The 20260-nt window shown below is 32.6% G+C and overlaps 1 protein-coding gene across 4 annotated transcripts; it reads left to right on the plus strand.

Moving 5' to 3' along the window:
- The first annotated feature begins 254 nt into the window (after positions 1 to 254).
- Positions 255 to 12953, plus strand: LOC128168109 (uncharacterized). 4 transcript variants are annotated; one of them, XM_052834216.1, is made up of 2 exons: positions 255 to 774; positions 11759 to 12953. In XM_052834216.1, the coding sequence occupies exon 2, from the start codon at positions 11793 to 11795 to the stop codon at positions 12579 to 12581; it is 789 nt and encodes a 262-aa protein (XP_052690176.1). In that variant the 5' UTR covers positions 255 to 774; positions 11759 to 11792; the 3' UTR covers positions 12582 to 12953. The 4 variants fall into 4 exon arrangements, with proteins under 4 accessions (XP_052690176.1, XP_052690174.1, XP_052690175.1 ...); XM_052834214.1 differs by lacking the exon at positions 255 to 774 and adding an exon at positions 2555 to 2665; XM_052834215.1 differs by lacking the exon at positions 255 to 774 and adding an exon at positions 6917 to 6938.
- Positions 12954 to 20260: the final 7307 nt, after the last annotated feature.

Here is a 20260-nt window from a genome sequence, read left to right on the forward strand (position 1 = left end):
ACAAGAACGAAATAAGGTGCAAATGAAATATTTCATATTCAAGTGAATCAATAAAAACGGCATTTTCTTTTTAATTTTTGATGCGCTATATTGATCAAGAAGTAATTACTGTGTGTAAAGCTCAAGGCTCCGTAAAACATCGCAGCTTCTATATTTGTCTACATATGTTTAGTGTCAAGTTCTGTAGATGATCAATACCAGGTATATGAAGAGGATTCACAACAACCATGCCATGAGGAAAACAAATCATCTCTGTTTTTTGTTTTCTTTGGAAGAAAACGACTTTAACAAAGCACTGAAAATTGTTGATGGTATGCATCAATTATTTTTCGTAGCATTGATTTGCAAAGCGACAATGGTGGCTATTGTAGACAATCGCCAGAAAGGTAAATAGTGATCTACCAAATCAATTATTCATAACTGTTCTCTGGGTGTAACTTTCATTGCTGACATGGACTACATTGTCAAGAGCGCCCCTTTTGACAGTACACGCAATACTTCTGTCCGCCCGGAACCTAACCACAATATATACCAACGCGTTTCCAGGAAGAGGTCAAATGGTAAAATATGTCTGGCAACTAAGTCTGCTGCTGCTGTTACATCGGGCTAATAGTGGGTGAACTGACAGAAAACTTCGTTGATAAACATGTATATATAAATACACTCATATTTAAACCTTCATCTTCGGTGTTACACACTTGTCTCTACAGATGTTGCTTTAAAGGCTATCGGTGTACAGATACCAATAAAGATGGAGGATTTGCTGTAGTACAGGTATGTTAATGTTTGCATGATGGGGTAATTATTAATAATTATTTTGATTTTAAGAACAACATTCGTTCTCTTTGAGAAATTGTCTGTCAGTGTTGAAATTTCATCAAGTTTAGTGTTTCTATACTTATTATACTTATTATGTATGCCAGCATGTTTTAAGTGTAACAGAAAAGTCTCCATAATTCATATTTATGCTTCACAAATCACCTAATTTCAAACAAAAATAATGCTTGCTGTGATCATTTTATATTGCTTAGAACACAAGAAAACCAGCCCTCCCAACTTCAAAGCAATAACATATGCGATTTTTGCCCTTGAGTCGTTCCTTTATCACAAAGATGTATTTTCTACAGCTTATTTCATCTTACACGATGATCCCAGCAGTGTACTAGACCACCAAAGACTGCTGGTTCCTTTAATATTACTGACATCTCTTTAAGTAAGAGGTTTATAATCATATTGGAAACATTTACCAAACCTTATTGCCTCTAGATCGGGGTCAGAGCGTTAATTCTGCTATTTGTTGAGATTATTGTGTTCATTGAGTCAGGAACCAAAATTCATGGCGCTTCTGTACGTAATGAAAAATGTGCTTGTTTGAAAGTGACTTTTCTTTTTTTGCATTGGAACCATGTGTAATTGTATTTCAATGTATCCAATCTCTGTAGTTGATAAAAATTAGAACAAAAAATATGATTCCAAAAAAGTTTAAGTTATTTTCATAATTGCTATCTTTTTTCAATTGTTCCAAAAGGATAGCTTACTGCACGAATCTATTACAAAATAATCTGCAGGGTGCATGGTTTTCAAGTATACTCTTTTTCGCTAGTTTATAAACGGAAGTATATCTATTTAACATCGTGTAGTGATTTTCTTTATGTGCAAATATGTAAAAAAGAAAAATGTCACGAGTTCAACAATATTGATTCTCAAAAATTACTGCAACGTGAATAATGAAGCGATTAATTGATCATAAGACAAAAAACAATGTGGGTCAATACAATACATCGGCCCCATTTTCTGTTTGAACACCTTGCATACACACCAAATATCACGAATAATCATTAAAACACAAAAACTTTAAAAGCTTTCAAAGAGACTGGAGGGTATTATTGTTTGTTCTAAATCACGTCACGTTATGCTTTTCAGGAACAATTGCTCAACAAGCAATATTAAAATTCAAACAATAATGCCATGTGCCTTATTGATTTGATTTTCATATTCGATGTGCTATGGGGTATGTTCGATACATATGAAATTATAAAACGGAAATGAAAATTTCAGTGGATTTGTTTTTTTAGGGGGGGGGGGGATTTTTATAACAATCCGAAACAAAACCCTCTGTAAAGATTGCAGATGACAAAAACCAATCTTAAAAGCTGATTGTTTTGTACTTACATGTAACATGGTATGTATTCAACTCATTTCTGATGACATTCTGTTATTTCTGCAGTTTAACTCTCGCTGTTTTGTTTAATCATTCAAACAAATCTTTCCCTCTAGTTATCAATCAACGATGCTCTTAATGTTTTTTTAAATGCAAACCTGTTTACATCACGAGCTCCCAAACAAAGATAAAATAGTATGGACATTTGCAGTTTCCAAAGAAAATTCGCATGTCTTGAAGAAAAAGTCTACTAAATGGTAAAATTGTCTGCGAGTCAAAGTACCTTTCGATTTGCATCTTCGAGATTTTTTTCATCCCCTGTTTTGGAAATATTGTTAGGCAGAAAGCATAGGCTACATGGCTAAGACGTGGTTCATTACGGATATACACTTTGTCATTGTTCATAGTGTGTTATTTTTCTCTTGACTTGTCAATATTTTATGAGTGTGGCTCATCTTTAAGCACCATCTCCTTACTCTCGACAGGAATGAAGGTTTTCATGCAGTGAGTATCCAAAAATATTGACATATCTAATCTAATGTACCACGGAGAGTTTATGTCATATCTTTTACGTCGATATTGTTGCTGCAAAACCACTGTATCGTAAAGGGGGAAAACACCAAAAAGTGTAAAGTGTAAATTAATTTTTTAGATGATGTATTTTTTTTATTTTTAAGCTTCATATTTTGCTAAAAATTTACGGTAAATTTGTTTTATCCAAAATGAATTCAAAAAAGTAGCATTTTTATCAAATGTATAAAAAAAAATGATTCAGATACAAATTGATATAATGCAATGTATTTTAAAAAAGCTTTTACATGCTTTTTTGGATATAACAACTTAATGAGATAAAAGTGGGGGGAAACTAGATATTGATAATGCACTAGAATTATATAACTTTCCTTCTCAAATTAATGGATATCAATATTGTATTATCAAAAAGCGATATATGATATCTGGTGGTTAGCAGATCTGCACTATAATTGCCTACATGTTGTGGAACAACCTTTAAAATTCATGATTAGATAAGTTTCGTATCTTTTTCTTTGGAACCAAATGATTGCAAAGCAGATTTAAACTTTTTGTGCAGTACACCTCCTCTCTGCTCTCAAATACCTCTGTAACGTCGGCAGTCTGTATGTAATCTGTTATCAAGAAATCTACGTCTCTATAACGTAGACGTTTGGCTTCCTATTTACTAGTATATTGTTTTAAAACAGTAATAAATGGTTTATACTTGTACCATATTAATTATGTTGCCTTAGCGCAATATTTCTCTCCTAAGCAGATTATAGTCCTATTGAGATAGTGAAACTATAATCAAATCTACTAGCGTTTCAGAATAAAATTTTCTCAGGAAAGGAATGCAACATTATTAAATTTAGCAAAGAAATTTTCCTTTGATAACTTGATAAATCCCATGCGTTGCGTAATATAGATGATGCTCTAAAGGTCACTTACATACCCCACTCTGCAATGTTTTCATTAATCATGATGAATAAGAATCCTGAGTCTTCATTCAACTAAGCGCAATAATTAGGTAATGACTCGGCATCGTGCTATCGCAATAAGCGGATTAAATAACACTGGGCCAATCGTCGTGCCGTCTTCATCGACACGGAATACGCTAATCAGCAGTTAATCAGGATTAATATCTCCCGGGAAATATAGAGAGTTGAGTGTCAAAAAATCAATACACTTATTTCAAAAATTGGCATTTAAGGAAAGAACACCATAATTGTCAAAAAGAAGTTCGCAAGTTTTACCTTTTTGTTAAGGGAACATCGAAACCTCGAAACTTTAATGGACTTGCATATAATTTAATTACTATAAGTGTGACCATGAAAGCAGCCTTTTGTTTAGCTTTTCTATTGCTCCAATATGAAATAGAACAAATATTTGTATCTGGCTTGTCAGTTCACAAGTTTGAACCTTCTCGATTTGGGAACAACAAAATCTTAATGAAATTGCAATTAATTAACTTTTTACAGGTGTGACAATGAAAGCAACCAAATTTTAAGATTTTTTTTTCTAATGCAAGAATCAGAAAGAACACAAATCTTTGTATCTGCTTTGAGTCCTTTATTACAATGGGTATACGAAGTGATGACCTGCCGCTCCATCAATGGCAATCTAATGAGAGCCGCTGGCTCGTCTATTATTGAGGTGTTGTATCCATCCCCCGTGTTATTTCCTGGTAATAGAGTTGGCGGCTTTATTGTGACAGAGTGGGGGAAGATGAATGAAGATGTTATAAAGGCTTTGGTTCATGTAGTTTTTGTGGGAGGAAACTTTATTTAAAAGATTAAGATTGGCAACTGCTGCTGAAGTGCAGATAGTGTAGATTAAAAGGAATAATTACTTTTAACTTCAAAAACCGTTCCTTTTTATGTCCCTTAGGTTTTGAGAGCCTCAAAGCGTCGAATATCAATTTTTTTTTATTTTCATAAAACAGCGCATGGTTTAATACTTTTCTATGATGAAACAATATAATAGTTAAGCATTATACTTTCCGTACGTTCTTTTAAGTTAAATAAAGTTTTGGCATTTATTCTTGAAATGAATTAAGTAATACTTCTTGACTTAACACTTATTCTTTATTATAGGTTCATAGACCTTAGAAAAAAGTGCGTAGAAAAAGAAATCAACAAATTAATCTTATGCTAAGGTAATTGGGCATATTTTCTCTATCGTTATATACCTTATCAGACTAAGGGGAATCAATCCTCGATGGTTTCCTTGCTGTCTGCATACAAGTGGGTCCGAATCCTGGAGCTAGCTATGTCGAGTCAGCATACGTAAATTGTAGTAATTGTTTGACCTTTTATCCTCTATATTATATGCGTTTTAGAGGATATTGTAATTGCAAAAAGAAGAAAGCAATGCCCTAAAAGAAAAGGTATTCTGAAAGGTTTTAAGAACATAAAAATGTTCTCGATGCTAATAATAGTTTTAAACGAACTATTTTTCTGATAGATAAAACATTACTGAAGCTTGAAATGGTATCCGTTCTTAACATGCAATCCAAGAAAAAATCATATAGACATTTTTTTTTATCTTCATAGATAATCATTTCACTTTCTATGCATCTTTACCGTGTACATAAGAACATCTGACACAGCCAAATATCTAAGTATCTCTTTACTCAATAACTTCTCTATGTTTCCTCTTTGAAATAAAAGATCCAATTTTCCAGCTGCAAGGAGGGCAACATAAACATTATAGCAAATAAACTTTTTTGAAAGGTTCACTTTGCAACATCATGGTTAAACGTAAATTCAAAAATATCAAAGTCTTCTTTATACCTTGATGGAAGATGTTTTGTTCCAATAAATGTAATTTTGCATATTAGGTTCTTGCAATATTCATACCTTTGATATATGGTAAAGATATAATGGTTATATGATTATTAGATTCCGAACTGTTTGCATTAAGTGACCGTTCGTTGAACTAGATAGATACCAAGGTGAGAGTCCGGTGTTTATAAGAACAGTATGGAAACCAATATGTTTCGATACAAAATACAATAATTTCACATTTGTTATATACATGTATGACAGGTTTCGGGCAAGAATGTGAACAGGAAGTATGCAAAGATTCTAAATTGTTTGCTGTAGGTGGTCGGTGGTTTTCATCGCCTATGCTCCATCTCCTTAGAACTCGGGGAAATAAAACGACTCCGTGGACTCGATGGGCAGGATGATAACATCTGGATGTTTCTAAACCTATATTAACAATTGGGCAGAGCAAGTTATATGAAGATACTTGAAGCTTTCCTACATATTGCGTTTGTTGTAATTTATAATGATGTCAACATGTTTACGTATACGCGGTATTAAACCAATTAAGCGACTGAGTAGGGTTCATCGAAATATAATAATCATGAACGCTAACCTACGTCAATTGTCTCTAAGTATGATGCTCGAGTCTGTATATTTGAAAATTTGCTATTGAGCTTAATAAGTAAATAACTTGCGTAGATATTGGTGTTTCGAAAGAATTTTTGCCAGTGAACTTAATATGCTGCTACAATATAACTTGTGTCTGGAAAGTTCAAATACAGTTCGATGAAGGGACAGGATAGAAATAAGTTGGTGTTTCTTAAGCTATTTTTACAACTTTAATAATTGACAGTATGTTTATTTAAGCATTCACGGAATTGAACGGGGTCTAGCAGGTGGACAAACTGTGAAGTTTTCCTTTTTATGGAAATAAAATTGATTTAAACATTGATTATGCTACATTTTTGGTGTTTAATTTACTAGTGTATTCAGAGACAAACAGAACGGTGGTTTTGAACTTTACTTATGCACACATCAAAAAGTGTGGAGGAAAAGCATGCACTGAAGTTAAATAATACTTATTAAATGTATCTGTTTAAAAATTATTGGATATTTCAATGTTTGGTTTTTTTAAGTGAGGAATGTAGCATAAAATTAAAACATACAGAGTGATCTGGCTGTGGGGGTTTATGCTGACTTGGTGTTAACGTTAAGAGCAAGTGAACCCAAGCAATAAACAAAAAGCAAAGGATGAGAACCCTTTGAATTACAAATTGATTCTATTCTGCCCTTGCCCTCACTGCTGTGTTATCTTCTTTATTAATAAAACACCATGGCCCGGAAATTAGAGACCTTCTGTTTACAGGTTATTGGCTTATCGAATAAAACAGAATGATTTTTTTGTCTACACATGTTGCTAAATAATGGTTTACTCTAACTACAACCATTGATTGTAAGGTGTCGACATTACGGTGAAGGAACGTGGAAAATATGATGTAAGTTTATCGTTATTGACGCTGTTTTATTATTCTTACATATTTCTATGTTTTAAAGTATTTATTAATTGACGTGTACATGTACCTCTCCATTATTGCAATTGTTTCGTTTCTTGTTTTAGAAGCCATATATATTGTCATTTATTTAGACTAAATACGTCACCGAGCATATACCAGCGAAGACAAACGTAAAAGCTAATAATGAGTGATACCATAAGCCATTCCCTTTAAAAACATGAAAGGAGTTTAAATGGGTTAAAATCATCTCTTAAGACATATTACTATAACTGATTTAGAGATAAAGGGATTTTTGTTTACGGCTATTTACCAACCAATTAATTCACAAACAATCTTGGAGATATAATATCGTTGGTTACTTGTTTTAAACTCTCTCTCTCTCTCTCTCTCTCTCTCTCTCTCTCTCTCTCTCTCTCTCTCTGACATACAATCACAATCTCTCTCTCTCTCTCTCTCTCTCTCTCTCTCTCTCTCTCTCTCTCTCTCTGACATACAATCACAATCTCTCTCTCTCTCTCTCTCTCTCTCTCTCTCTCTCTCTCTCTCTCTCTCTCTCTCTCTCTCTCTCTCTCTGACATACAATCACAATCTCTCTCTCTCTCTCTCTCTCTCTCTCTCTCTCTCTCTCTCTCTCATCCTTTAAATGAAAAACATCTTCGATTGGCTCTACTAGATACATATACTCTATAGGTCTATTTTGAGGATACAAACTCACAAGAAATAATCTGCATTGCATAAATGTCATCAGTACTTGCCTCTTTTTCCATACTGATTACATCAAACTGTTAAATTAAAATACAAGGCTACATCGAGATTTTAAAAAAAAGTTGGGTTTTATTAAACACTTAATCCTTACTCGCAAATTTACATCTACGTATTTTCATATATCCTTTATAATCTATAGAAATGCTACTATGATTGCATTACTCATCATGAAATTTAAAAATACTTCCATGTAAATATTTTATACAAAAATGCAATCATTCATTTGTTGAACAATCACTTTATAAATTAACACACCCGATATAAAATCGAAGAAGTTATTATATATTCGTGGGAATATCGTATCAATCGTATAACTTCGTACTCATTCGTAAAAGTATCGTATAAAAATCATCTTCCATGTTTACTTGCTCGTAGGAAAATATCAAAACTTTCCTTACTTAATCGTTGAAATTCGTACATAAATCGTCACAACTCGTTCTGTTATCGCACAGACATCGTACATTGTCAAGTAGACATCGTAGTCCAGTCGTACTAGATTTTAAAATTAAAGCACATCTGTAGAACCATCGGAAGACTGATCTGGCGAATTATGGCGACTTTTTACTTTTAGTAATTCGTGGGCAATTGTAGTATAAACCGTGAAAGTGTGACAGGGCTTTTACCTAAGAACAACAATCAGCAAAGTTATTTTAAATGTTAACATGTACAATTCAGTTTCAATGTTTAAAAAAATCAGAAAACATGTTAAAGTAGTTTTTTTTCCTAAATTGTTGTTTGTTGGGTATATTGTTTTGTATATCTGACGTCATCCTAATGAATACATTATAATGATGATGAATGAAATTTTGATAATCTTTCTGTATTTATTTTTAACCCCCTTTGCCAAAAATTTAGAACTGGTTGGCAATAATCAATAGATATGAAGATAAAAAAAAACCTGAGTTTTATCTTCATCTCCATATCGAGCTCATTTCTGTATTTGTTAACTGAGGTTATGAAAAGGGTACATCATATTTAAAAATTTCTCATTCGTACTGTTCGGTAATTCAACAACAAACTGAACTCTCTAAAAATTTTCGGGGGGGGGGGGGGGGGGGGGTTGCATTGTTTAATTCATTGAGTCATTGATACACGTAGATTGATAATGAGTAAGCGAATGTTCTTTGCTGCTGCGTAATTGTCCATTTGGAATACGAAAAACGCAATTTTGTTTAACGTAAATTAATTTTTAATTATATAATTCTCTCATGCTATAATGGATAATGGTTTAACTTTGAGAGACGCAAAACGATGATTCCTTTTGATATTGGTTAAGATGTTACAAAATTAACGATGATGCTGAAAAATCGTTGATTAAAAGCATGTTGTTAACATTTTACTAGCATTAAGTCTTCCCGCCTATTCCAAAATTTGTTTAAGCTAGGCCTCACCTAAAGTACTAAGTATGCTTTATCCTAATATTTATATCTAAACGGATTGTTATTTTTTCTGTTTTACTAACAAAAGACAAATTATTTGGTTATATTGCCAGCTTAAACTGTTGTTAACCGTAAACGGTTGTGTTAAATTGGTTTTGTTGTGTACAAATATCTGTTTTTGTTTAATTAAGATTTTGCAGCTTCCATCACATCCTTTCAAACTCGGATTAATGAACAACATTGATCAAAATCGTCAGCAATAAACAAGACCACCAAACCAATTTCCTCTCCAGTAATCTATCATGCAAATCTCGACTAAATCTTCATTGATTTCGTTATGTCTTAAGGGTCTCTTTGACCAACTTTGTACTCTAAAGAGCTTTTCTTTTGTTTACTGTGACATAACAACAACGTTAACGTTTGCAAATGTCTTTCCTTATATGAAACTACTGAGAAAGAGACTTTCATAGACCATCATGCATTGATTTTGAAATATTATATAATATAATACAGCGTCTCCGCTTTGAACCGTTTGTTTAATCGTTCTGAAAGTTTATATGTAACTATGGAATTTATTTTACTTTTTGTTAAATTTAAATATAAATTCCTTACATTCAATGTACTCTGTAATTCCTTATATATGTTTAAAAATTCAATATAAATTTTAAATATAAATCTAATACCTTTATATATGTTTCATTTGTTTGTTTTATTACAACTATTTACATGATTGTTTGATTTCAATTTTTCCATGCTTGAACACTAATTATAGTGACGTGGTCTAAAATACTGGTAAACCCACATCTGATGTCAAATATATTTCTCATTATAGAAAATATATACCCTCTACCTAGTTTTATAAGGTAGATGGTATATATTTTTGATTATGAAAAAAATATATAACGTCAGCTGCCTGTGGGTAAACCCTAAACTACTATTTAAGGATTAATGAATCATTCTTTGAGTATTATGAGATGATAATTTTGGTCGGGGCGTGGTCAAATCCAATAAAGCCTGAAGGGCTTTATCATAGATTTGACCACGCTCTGACCGAAATTATCACCTCATAATATTCAAAGAATGATTACTTATAACTTTTATTCATATTATTTCCAATGTACAACTACTTTTTTTTTAATGTAGCACATGCTATATGTATTACTACGCGGCGCAGCCAATTTCGTTTTTCGGTTACGCTTTATGACACGCCCATTAATTTTTGTGTCACTCATGTTTTATGAAGTCATTGGGTTTTTGGGTTCAAATGTTATCACAGACAAAGACAGTTGAAAATGTAAATATCGAATAAAACCTAAAACACATCCGCAGCTCTGTTCTGCTGCTACCCTGCTTATAAAAAACAATGGCTTCTGTGACGAGCATTTATTCATTATACCAGACTATAAGTTATAAAAGATATAAACATGAAAATGTGAGACTGCATATATTAAAGTAAATAATCAAGAAGTCAGTTGAAGATTGGGGCAAAAAAAAAGGGAAATAACCAGTCAACTCAAACAATACATAGCATACATTGTATAGTAAGGAAGAATGAAGGGATGAAGTTGGACAAAACTTGCAAAGCACACCGATTTGGAGCCAAATAGGTCATAAGTAATTATACAATACATATTTAATACATGATAAATAAAAACTATAAGTATTAAGTTCACATAAATTCGTTTATATACATGTACATTAATACACTTTAATTAACTCTTGTACAAAATACTTTATGATTCCAAAATAAACAAAAATGTTTGCATTGGCTAAAATAATATTAGTATTGTTTGAAGACAACAAACTTTCATTTGTTTAGAATATGTAAGGAGTGGTTTACTTTGTGTAATCAAGCATTCAAATAAATCCCCTTTCGGGACATTACTATACCATACCTGATATATCACGAATACCAAATATTTAACAAACAATTAATGTATTAGCAATTCTATTGTAAATATTTACTCATACAAAAAAAAAACAACAAATGCCAATGAGTTTTCCCTTAAGACATACAATCAAAAAAATCATTTGTTTTTAAAGAGATAGCATACGCAATGCGACAGATTGCTGGGTTAAGACTCCAATTCGTTTTGCAATTTCGTGACCATTTTGATATTTTTCCTAAAAGTATGTTTGATAATAATTAATTTTAATATAAGTTTCCAGCAGTCTTGTATCAAATTCTCATTAGTTTTTCGCAAATGGCTGCTGATTTTATTAACAATGCGTCGGAAAATGTCGACCCGTATAATGTAGCCTATAATTGAATTGTTTTTCAGTTTGCAAAAACATGTCCCATTACCAGCCATCTGTTATTGATCAATGATTTTTCTTCATTTTTACCCAACATCTCTGTCATCATATGAATAATTGATCTACCAAACTATTCAATAAAAATATTATTAATTACTGAGACGGTAATACCACCCTATTCATTGTGAATTTTTTTTTCCAATCGCACAGGATCAAAATGAGAAACCAAGCCTTAAATAAGGAATAATTGTTTTATCGCGTCGGATAAATTTAAAATATACGTTCGTATGACAATAAAAAAAATATAGGCCATGAAGAGTTTGTCTCTTTATTGCCTCTTGATTATCTTTTTTTTCTGAGCCTTGTTTATTTATCCACTAATGGATTTACTATCTGTTTCAGCCTGGGAGAATGCTCTTTCCGCCAGCTAATTAAGATGGTCCCCTCTCGAAATGCGACTCAGATATGTAGCAGTGAACAGACAACGCAGCCCAATATAACTCAGAAGGACTCAGAAATCGAAGCGGTGCTCTATATCGTTGTAACATTGTTATTTTACTCGCTGGGAATAATCATCGGCATTATTTTGTATCTGAAGAGAGAGAAGCAAGAGATTGAGGAGGATAAATGGTACGACGAGTTTTTATCTTACGCCGAGGACCCAAATACGGCTTTACGGTATTCAAGGGTTCAGCAAGTTGTGGCTAGGCTTAATTACTTGGAACAGCAGAAACTGAAGAGGGAGAGAGCGCCAACAGACAAAAAATTATCAATAATGGAAAACAGACGGACGACGTGTGAAAATTTAACGAGTGTGGAAAGTGAAAAAGCAGACGAGAGGCAAAATGTGTGTGACCAACAATGTTGTGCAGTGGACGAATGTGGAGAAATGGCGGATTCCAATGTATTTCAGCAAGACGGAGAGTCAATCTCGGCCGTTGTTGCCAAACTTATAGATCCCGAAAAAGATAAGTATCTACTCGAGGATTCCTTTGAAGACAATATTAAAAAAGGCATTCCATCGTCCTGTTCTATGCAGTCTATCAAGGATTACGAAGAGGAGCCGAGACGTAGCGAGCGTTCTTCTGTGTCGTCTGCCAACGAAGAAAATTTGATTGGAGAAGAAAAGACTAAGTTGCTAACAGAAGGCGACAATGTATTTGATGATTCCTGCACAGATCAACTACAGAAGAAAATCAAAGGATGTATAGTCACAAATGTTTAGCAGACCTCTAGTGGACGTCGATCGGACGTACCGGAGATGTCTAGAAGAAATTAAATTACAGACCAATGCTGCCCATGGTAGTTGCAATTTGTTTACGACGTTTTAATACTCGTGTGAATTTGGCTGTGCGTGTATCGATTGGCTGCAGATGTTAGATGGAAATATTTGATATGTGTTTTTCACATCGACCAATGTTAAAACAATTATGTATACACTATTCTCATCGAACGAAAATTATTAACTTCAGTAAGCAGTAATTCATATCTGAATCGAAACAACTGTTTTGTGCTGTGCATATTTTGTATGTTTATATGTTAAAACAAGTATTGATCTTTGCACGAATTTGTGAGTAAAAATATGAATGTTATTGTATTTATGCATATTTCTTTCAAAGCTTGTGAATGTTAAATGATGAGCGGTTGAGAACATTGGATTAATCCCTTTTATACCCGCAAATTTACGTTGTATTTTGCGATCGATAGCGAAAAATATAGAGAGGTCTTAATATCTTTTCTTTTTATGTTGAAAACCCTAACTTTTTCATTAGTGAACACTTCTTAAGTTTTTTACAATGTTTTAAAAAAACCATGAGATACTACAACAGTAAAAAAAAAATTACACAGTCTAAAACTCTTTTCCATGATGTATGCAGCAAATATTTAACCGACCTTGTTTTTTATACGCAATGAAATACATGTATGCTATGGTATTAACATGTTTAATATTTTAATGATTTCATCGTTATGGAACAATACAAATTCTAATTCTATGTCTTAAAGTTCTCTAAATGTTTGACTGAGCGAGATTTATCTCTCCAAAATATGCAGTACGAGAAATATGCAGTAAGAAAATCTTTAATTTAAGGAACATGTTTACGTAAAATCGCTGCAAAAAATGCAATGTGGGAGTTACGAAACAGAATAGAGCGTCTTAATTCAATTATTCTGAGAAGAGATAAATGTTTAAGACTGCAGTTAACAAAACTTGAAGTGCTTTGTATTCAGCACTAACATCCTGAAACTCTCCATTTTCCTAATGTATTGAAGATTCGCTGAATTCAGAATTCTGAACAAGACATAATTGATCTCAAAACTATCATTAGGGAGGCTACAAAAAAGTAAATGGAAGATCCATCTTAATAGAGTATAATAGACTTCAACATCTCTCTCTCTCTCTCTCTCTCTCTCTCTCTCTCTCTCTCTCTCTCTCTCTCAGCGTTTGTTCATTTTCTCAGCTTGAAAACATTAACAATGTTCGTTGGAATCGAAAAAGATAAAAATTAATATACTCGTATGTCAGTCAACCTGATTGAACCTCATAGTTAATCAGACTAGCTTGGGAATATGCTTAGATGTTCTATCAGAGGAAAAATATTTATTTTAGTATATCTCTTGACAGAAGCAGATATTGAAGAAATAAAAACATACCTTTTCTGGGTTTCTTTATTTTATTTTTTTATCATTTTTCAATCTGACAATAACATATATATATATATATATATATATATATATATATATATATATATATATATATATATATATATATATATAGATTACTGGACAATATGTACTTAACTCTCAAACACTTTCAAAATGTACATCAATGTTCGAGACACACAGATGTCATTAAAATCATGTTCACTGAAGAGAGGTTAAAAATATATGCGATCAATTCTTATGGTGCAGGAAAATACAATTCCTACACGAGAACTTATCGTTAATAAATTTGAACCAAATATTTACATATACATAGTAAGGTTATTGTCATAAGCTTAGTATGTTCAAGATTGAATAAGGAGCTGCTCTATGGTCCTCTAATATGAATGGAGTTGATTTTCAACAAAACGAATCTTTCATTGTGCATTTTACGCTCAAACTCTCGATCTCTCAGTATTTTAAGTTTAATGTTTTAATTCATATTTCTCTAATCAGAAAAAGGTGTCACTAAAATCGTTCAGCCAAAAAAAATATTACATTTAAGGCTAACGAATTTTAAAATACATTTCTTGCATTTTCACCACAAAAAACCCCCTTTCTACTCCTTAACAATCAGAAACACGAAATGTAAACAGGGAACAATCTCGGTTTTTCCGCGTGAAGACTTAGATTTCATTTGCTCTTTGCAATCAATAGAAGAAGAACATACTTAAGTTAAGAGAAGCCCTCGATTAATTGCGACGCAGTATCATACATCGTTCTTGATTCGGATTTTTTTTCCTCCCTAATCGATCTTCTGAGTTTTTTGGGGAGAAAAGGCAACTGGAGCTATGGTTTACCAAACGTAAGAATAAAAACCTTTCTTCGGCAGACAAGTGAGGAAAATCTAATCATTGTAGTTGAGATTTCTTTAATGGGCAAGTTTTCGGTTGAAACCATAACTTTAAACCTTTTTTTTTAGTTTTATGATCTTTTCTTCGTCATAGTCTTTTTTTTTTAGCTGAAAATCAATTATTCGTTCATTCATTTGTTTTTCAGAAAATACATTGCCATTCATGATAAGGAGTATTTCTACAGAAAGTAAGGCCTGTCTCTAGTGCTCAGTTAATTCTTTGGCTAAATCGCAATTAATGTGAGGAGTTTTTATAAGACAAAGCATGCCTATATTAATAAAAAACAATTGGACCGTACAAATGAACTTCTCATATACATGTAGAAAAATAAAAGAAGAGAAGTTCTTGCTAAACAACTAATCGATAGAATCCAAATCAAGCACACTCTTTATGACATATAACATGTTTGGTTTTTCTAGTTGAACTTTTTATGTGTCGATTTTACTGGGAGAGAGGGGTAGTGTTGATGTGAATTTGTGTATTTTGGCCTATACCCTGATACTGCTTTTTTCAGCAAAATCAAGTTCAACCAATCAAAAATTTTGAGAATTCGTCTGAGAAATAGAAATGAATGCCAAAAATAGCATCTTCAGTAAATGCTTGGAATCAAGGGTGAAGATTCAGGGTTGTCTCTATATGATTGCAAAAATGTTTCTGTTAAAAGTACAAATACGTCATTACGTTATTGACTAACTAAAGTTCATACAAGTTAACACCATACAAGATATCTTGCTACAATTGTAAATATACAAGCTGTGAGTGTCCAATGTTGTTTCATAGCATTTTCATCCTTTATATTTATATATCGTTATGTTTTACCTTCATGGATATACTATATTATTTCAAATACAAACATTAAATAAAATATAAGCTCACTAAGTTTCTTAGTATGACAATCTGACACCACGCACATGTTCCCATGATAGATTTTATTAGATTTCGTTACTTCACCGACTTACATCTCCCAGTGGTCTCGATTTTATTTATGGAGTTCAACAAGTTTCCTCGGTATGACCTTCTTGTTCTACTTTGTTATGAACAGATATTTTGAACGTTCTACGAGTGCCACTGAACCATTTAGATATCTGTCTTTGATGGTAGTGCTCATATAGCCATGTTCAGATAGCGTGTTACATATTTAGTACACATAGCAATAAACGGCTGAAGATAATGGATTTGCATTTCATACATTTCAAACTGAAAGCCTTGAAGACTCACATATTGTATAGGTCGTGTGCATAAGATTGTTTATTATTTTTGATGTGCTAGTTTTTAACTTTCGAATTTCTTATTGATGTCATAGTTCTGATTAATAACGCAGGTCAAATATCAAAAATGCCTTAAAAACAGTACAATTTTTTAATCAAAACAGGGCTTAGAACGAAATTGTGTCTTATTTCATCGTTAGATCTTTTACTCCTACCAATCATCAATGTACACTGTTTGTCACCATAATATTTTCTAGGACTAAATTTTTCTCTGAAGCTCAGGTACATGTTTCTGCTATGAGGTTTACCTTAAAGTATAACATTTAAATAGCTATACTATTAGCATATACATATACTTACAAGCGTCTGTGCTATAAATACTAGTATCAATGAATTGGGTGTAGACTCGCTCTATGGTTCATGAATAAATCCGGATGAATTGGCAATAATGTTTAAGAAATATGAAAGACAACCTGATAAGCAACGATACGCGAGATAATGAATTGTAATAAAGCCCATGCAAATGGGAGAGCTGATATACCGAGGACTCCGTCTAGGTTTATCCTGTTTGTCAGATACCTCCTGGATGTATAATTATGATAACTGTTTCATATTATGTGATATTAGTCTCCAAAACTCATTACATATTTGCATAGTAGTTTGATACTGATTCTTACTCTTTTGATCTTTATTTTTGGAGTTTTTTTTCGAAAACCAGTTGCATCCATACCTGTTAGTGTTCTTATCAAAATCTTGGCAAATCATCATTCTTAGCCAAATATCTCCACAATCTAATTAAAATTTTGTGAAGCAATTTATTAGGAGCGGATCAAAGATCTAATTTAATTAAATTGAATATCTCCACCACCTTGTTGTCATATCCACCAATGTTTGCTTTTAACGTAAGTCTGTAAGTAGCATTCCCACAAAATATTGACTACAACTGACGTTAATAAACCATAATAAAAGCATTACAATTGCTTTAAAATATATCCAATCATATCAATGGAATTCCTGCCAACATTATATTAAAGATATGTCTAGACAGTGTTAGTTGATATTAGAAATCATCGACGTATTAAATATCTTCATTTTGCAGAACAATCTCCATATGGTTTATAATTTCTGTTTTATTTCCCAAAGGGACATTGCTATGGAGCGAAATCCTACAATGGCTTGAAAATTGTACCTCAATATCATCAACTAGTCCATGCAGTCGGCCATAGAACTAAACAGAGTAAACTAAATAACAGTATTCGACTATATGTGACATGCAAACTTGATACACGCGCTCAACAATTTTTTTTTTGAAACCATGGGGACCATCTTTGGCAATTTCAGTAATTTTTAACTCACCAAATCAAAGTTTTAGGATTAATTTCCTGTTGTTTAGCATCTGTTCGTAATTTTGAAATTTTTTAACGCTTTCTTTTCCTTCTCTCGAACCACTGAGTCAATTTCAACCATTAGGACAAAGGACAGGCTCCTTCCAATGCTTTATAATTAGTTAATTAGGATGGAATGTTCAACACAAATTTTCGCCGATCAAACTCCCATTGTTATTGTACACATAGACATTTTACATTATTGACGAAACGTTCGGAAAAACAGAAAAGATCTGTCAAAAACCTTATGTAAAACTATATATATGTAATTTCAATCTAGCTTGTGGGAATATAATATGATTAATACCTTGTTCTTGTATTCAAGAGATATAACAAATATTTAGCATAAACCATTTAAAAATAAAAATATGTGTTGCTAACTCGGTATCTCGCTTGAAACTTGAAAACTTCATTATAAATTGTGATTCCCATTAGAAATTATATCCCTTAACCAGGCATTGTAAACTATATAAATAGAAAAATAAAATTTAGAACTCCAGCTTCTATTGTGACAAAGCTTTACAAGTATAAAAAAAAAACTCTGTTAAATTATTTTTCCTTGCCAAATCCCGAGTTGAGTTCTTCTCGTTACAGTGAAAAGCGAGGTCCATATTGTACATGTATTGCATTTATAAATGGTAAGAATTATATGATGAGCAATTGATATCTTAAAAAGCATTTGTTATGAATAAAGGAAAAAGGATATATTTCTATTTTAAAAATAAACAGAGATGCCATGGGAAATGAAGGTCGTTGCAACTTTAGTCATTCATTTTACCTTTGTATCTGTGTCCTCCGGTAATGATCATACTCGTACTCCAATCCCTCAAGGTAAGATAACCTGGAAATTAACATGGTCACGATTTTGGTCAAATTGTATATTTTTTTATTATCATTTACAATGCATTAGAAATGCATTTCTAATGATCAAATGACTTTGAGAGTCAGTCGAGGACTTAAGAGTCAGATACAGGGCTCACAATTCTTCGTCGTGTAAAAAAAGGCCCGTGTCCTGTTATTGTTTACATAGTTAACAAGTAATACCAGTAAAAAAAATGTTTTTCGAGCTGATTTCTCTATTGTCCTATGCGAAAAATAAAACTATAATGAATGTTGCTATTCTGGTACAATTACTACACCTTTGACTCGACACATGTGAGCTGCTTGAATTTCACTTCATATTTATTCTTAAATTGCATGTTTAAATCTTTAAAAAAATCGTTAAAAGATACAGCTGTTTAAAAAGAAAGAGTGTTATGCAATCATTGCAAATATTTTGAAGCCTTTGTATTCGAAGACAAAAAAATCAGATGACATAATATTTTACGTAAAAATTCATTGAGTAGTAAACAGAGAAGCAGATGCATGGTATTTTTTTTTATTTAGATGATATATAAAATAGCAGTCAATTAGAATCATTGTTTAAAAATGCAAAAAAATGAAGTTCAAACGTGGATAAAATTAAACTACGTTATTTCACCTACAATTAAGGTTTTTGTATACATGAATTGCTAAAGTAACATTAAAATGATGTTGTTCTGTAAGTAATTTATACTAGATTTTGCAGATCAATACATCAAGGCTACAAAGTGTAAAAATACACCAATGGACTTGCATTACACTTGCATCAAAAGTAATTACTTAAATTAAATCGTAATTTGATTAAATGACAATGAAACAGATATTTGTTGAATTTAGAAGTTATACTATATGATGCGTATAATCTTATGCATATATTTCTGGGTATATTTCACTGTTTTTAAAAGATTAATATTTTGACTTTTTTTAAATACGAATGGAGCATATTGATATCATAGAAAAGGATAAAAGCCCATTACTCATGCATGTCAGCGGCTCCTTCTATTCAAATTATTTTTTTGGGGGGGGGGGGGGGGTTGGCTTGGCTAGCTTTTTATTGTAATGATCTATGTAAAGCTTCATGAAAACCTTTAAGAAACTGCATTTTCAACGAGCAGCTAGTCGGAGATTTACGGAGACAACCTAGCGTCTGGTTGAAACGAGACTGCCTGCGGTAATGGTATTGGCCCATCTGTTTGCTGAGTTTTTTCTCGGTGTGATTTTGAAGATAAAAAATGTTACGTGATATGTATGTCTTTTACTAATTAACAGTTCTTAATTGTCAATGAGTCCATGACTTAATTAGTCATGGACTCATTAACAATTAAAAATTGTTAATTAGTAAAAGACATGTAGACGAGTCATAACCAATCTAATTGATATCTTCACACACATACTGTCTACTGTTATAATACTCACATATTCTCTTAATCTTCGTCATTTATGTTTTAAAAAAGATGATATGAAATAGTTAAAATCGTGCACGGTAAAATAGTATACACAAAATGGTAAAATCATACTTGTTAGCATTGCGTTTTACCTCAAATGTGAATACAAACTTGAACATTGTTTTATTAGCTACTGCAGGTACCAACTGTTCAACGGATATGCGTATCACAATTCCCCTTCCCTCTACGACGCCTAGAATCGCGCCGGGTATAGGGCCTTGTGACAACTTTAAAACGACCAGTGACATCAGCCTCAACCCTCACCCCAATGACTGTGATAAGTTAATTTGTTCAGTGTGACTTTGACGAGAAGGGACAGCTTCGGTCGGCGGACCTACAATGGCCGCTCGGTCAATATTGAGACCAGAGGCCTGTTCAACAGAGCGGGTGCTCGCGAGCGCTCGCCAAAATTCCCTATACCCGCAACACAAATTTTGGCGAGCGCTCGCGA

The sequence above is a fragment of the Crassostrea angulata genome, chromosome 10, assembly GCF_025612915.1.
Source record: "Crassostrea angulata isolate pt1a10 chromosome 10, ASM2561291v2, whole genome shotgun sequence".
NCBI lineage: Eukaryota > Metazoa > Mollusca > Bivalvia > Ostreida > Ostreidae > Magallana > Magallana angulata.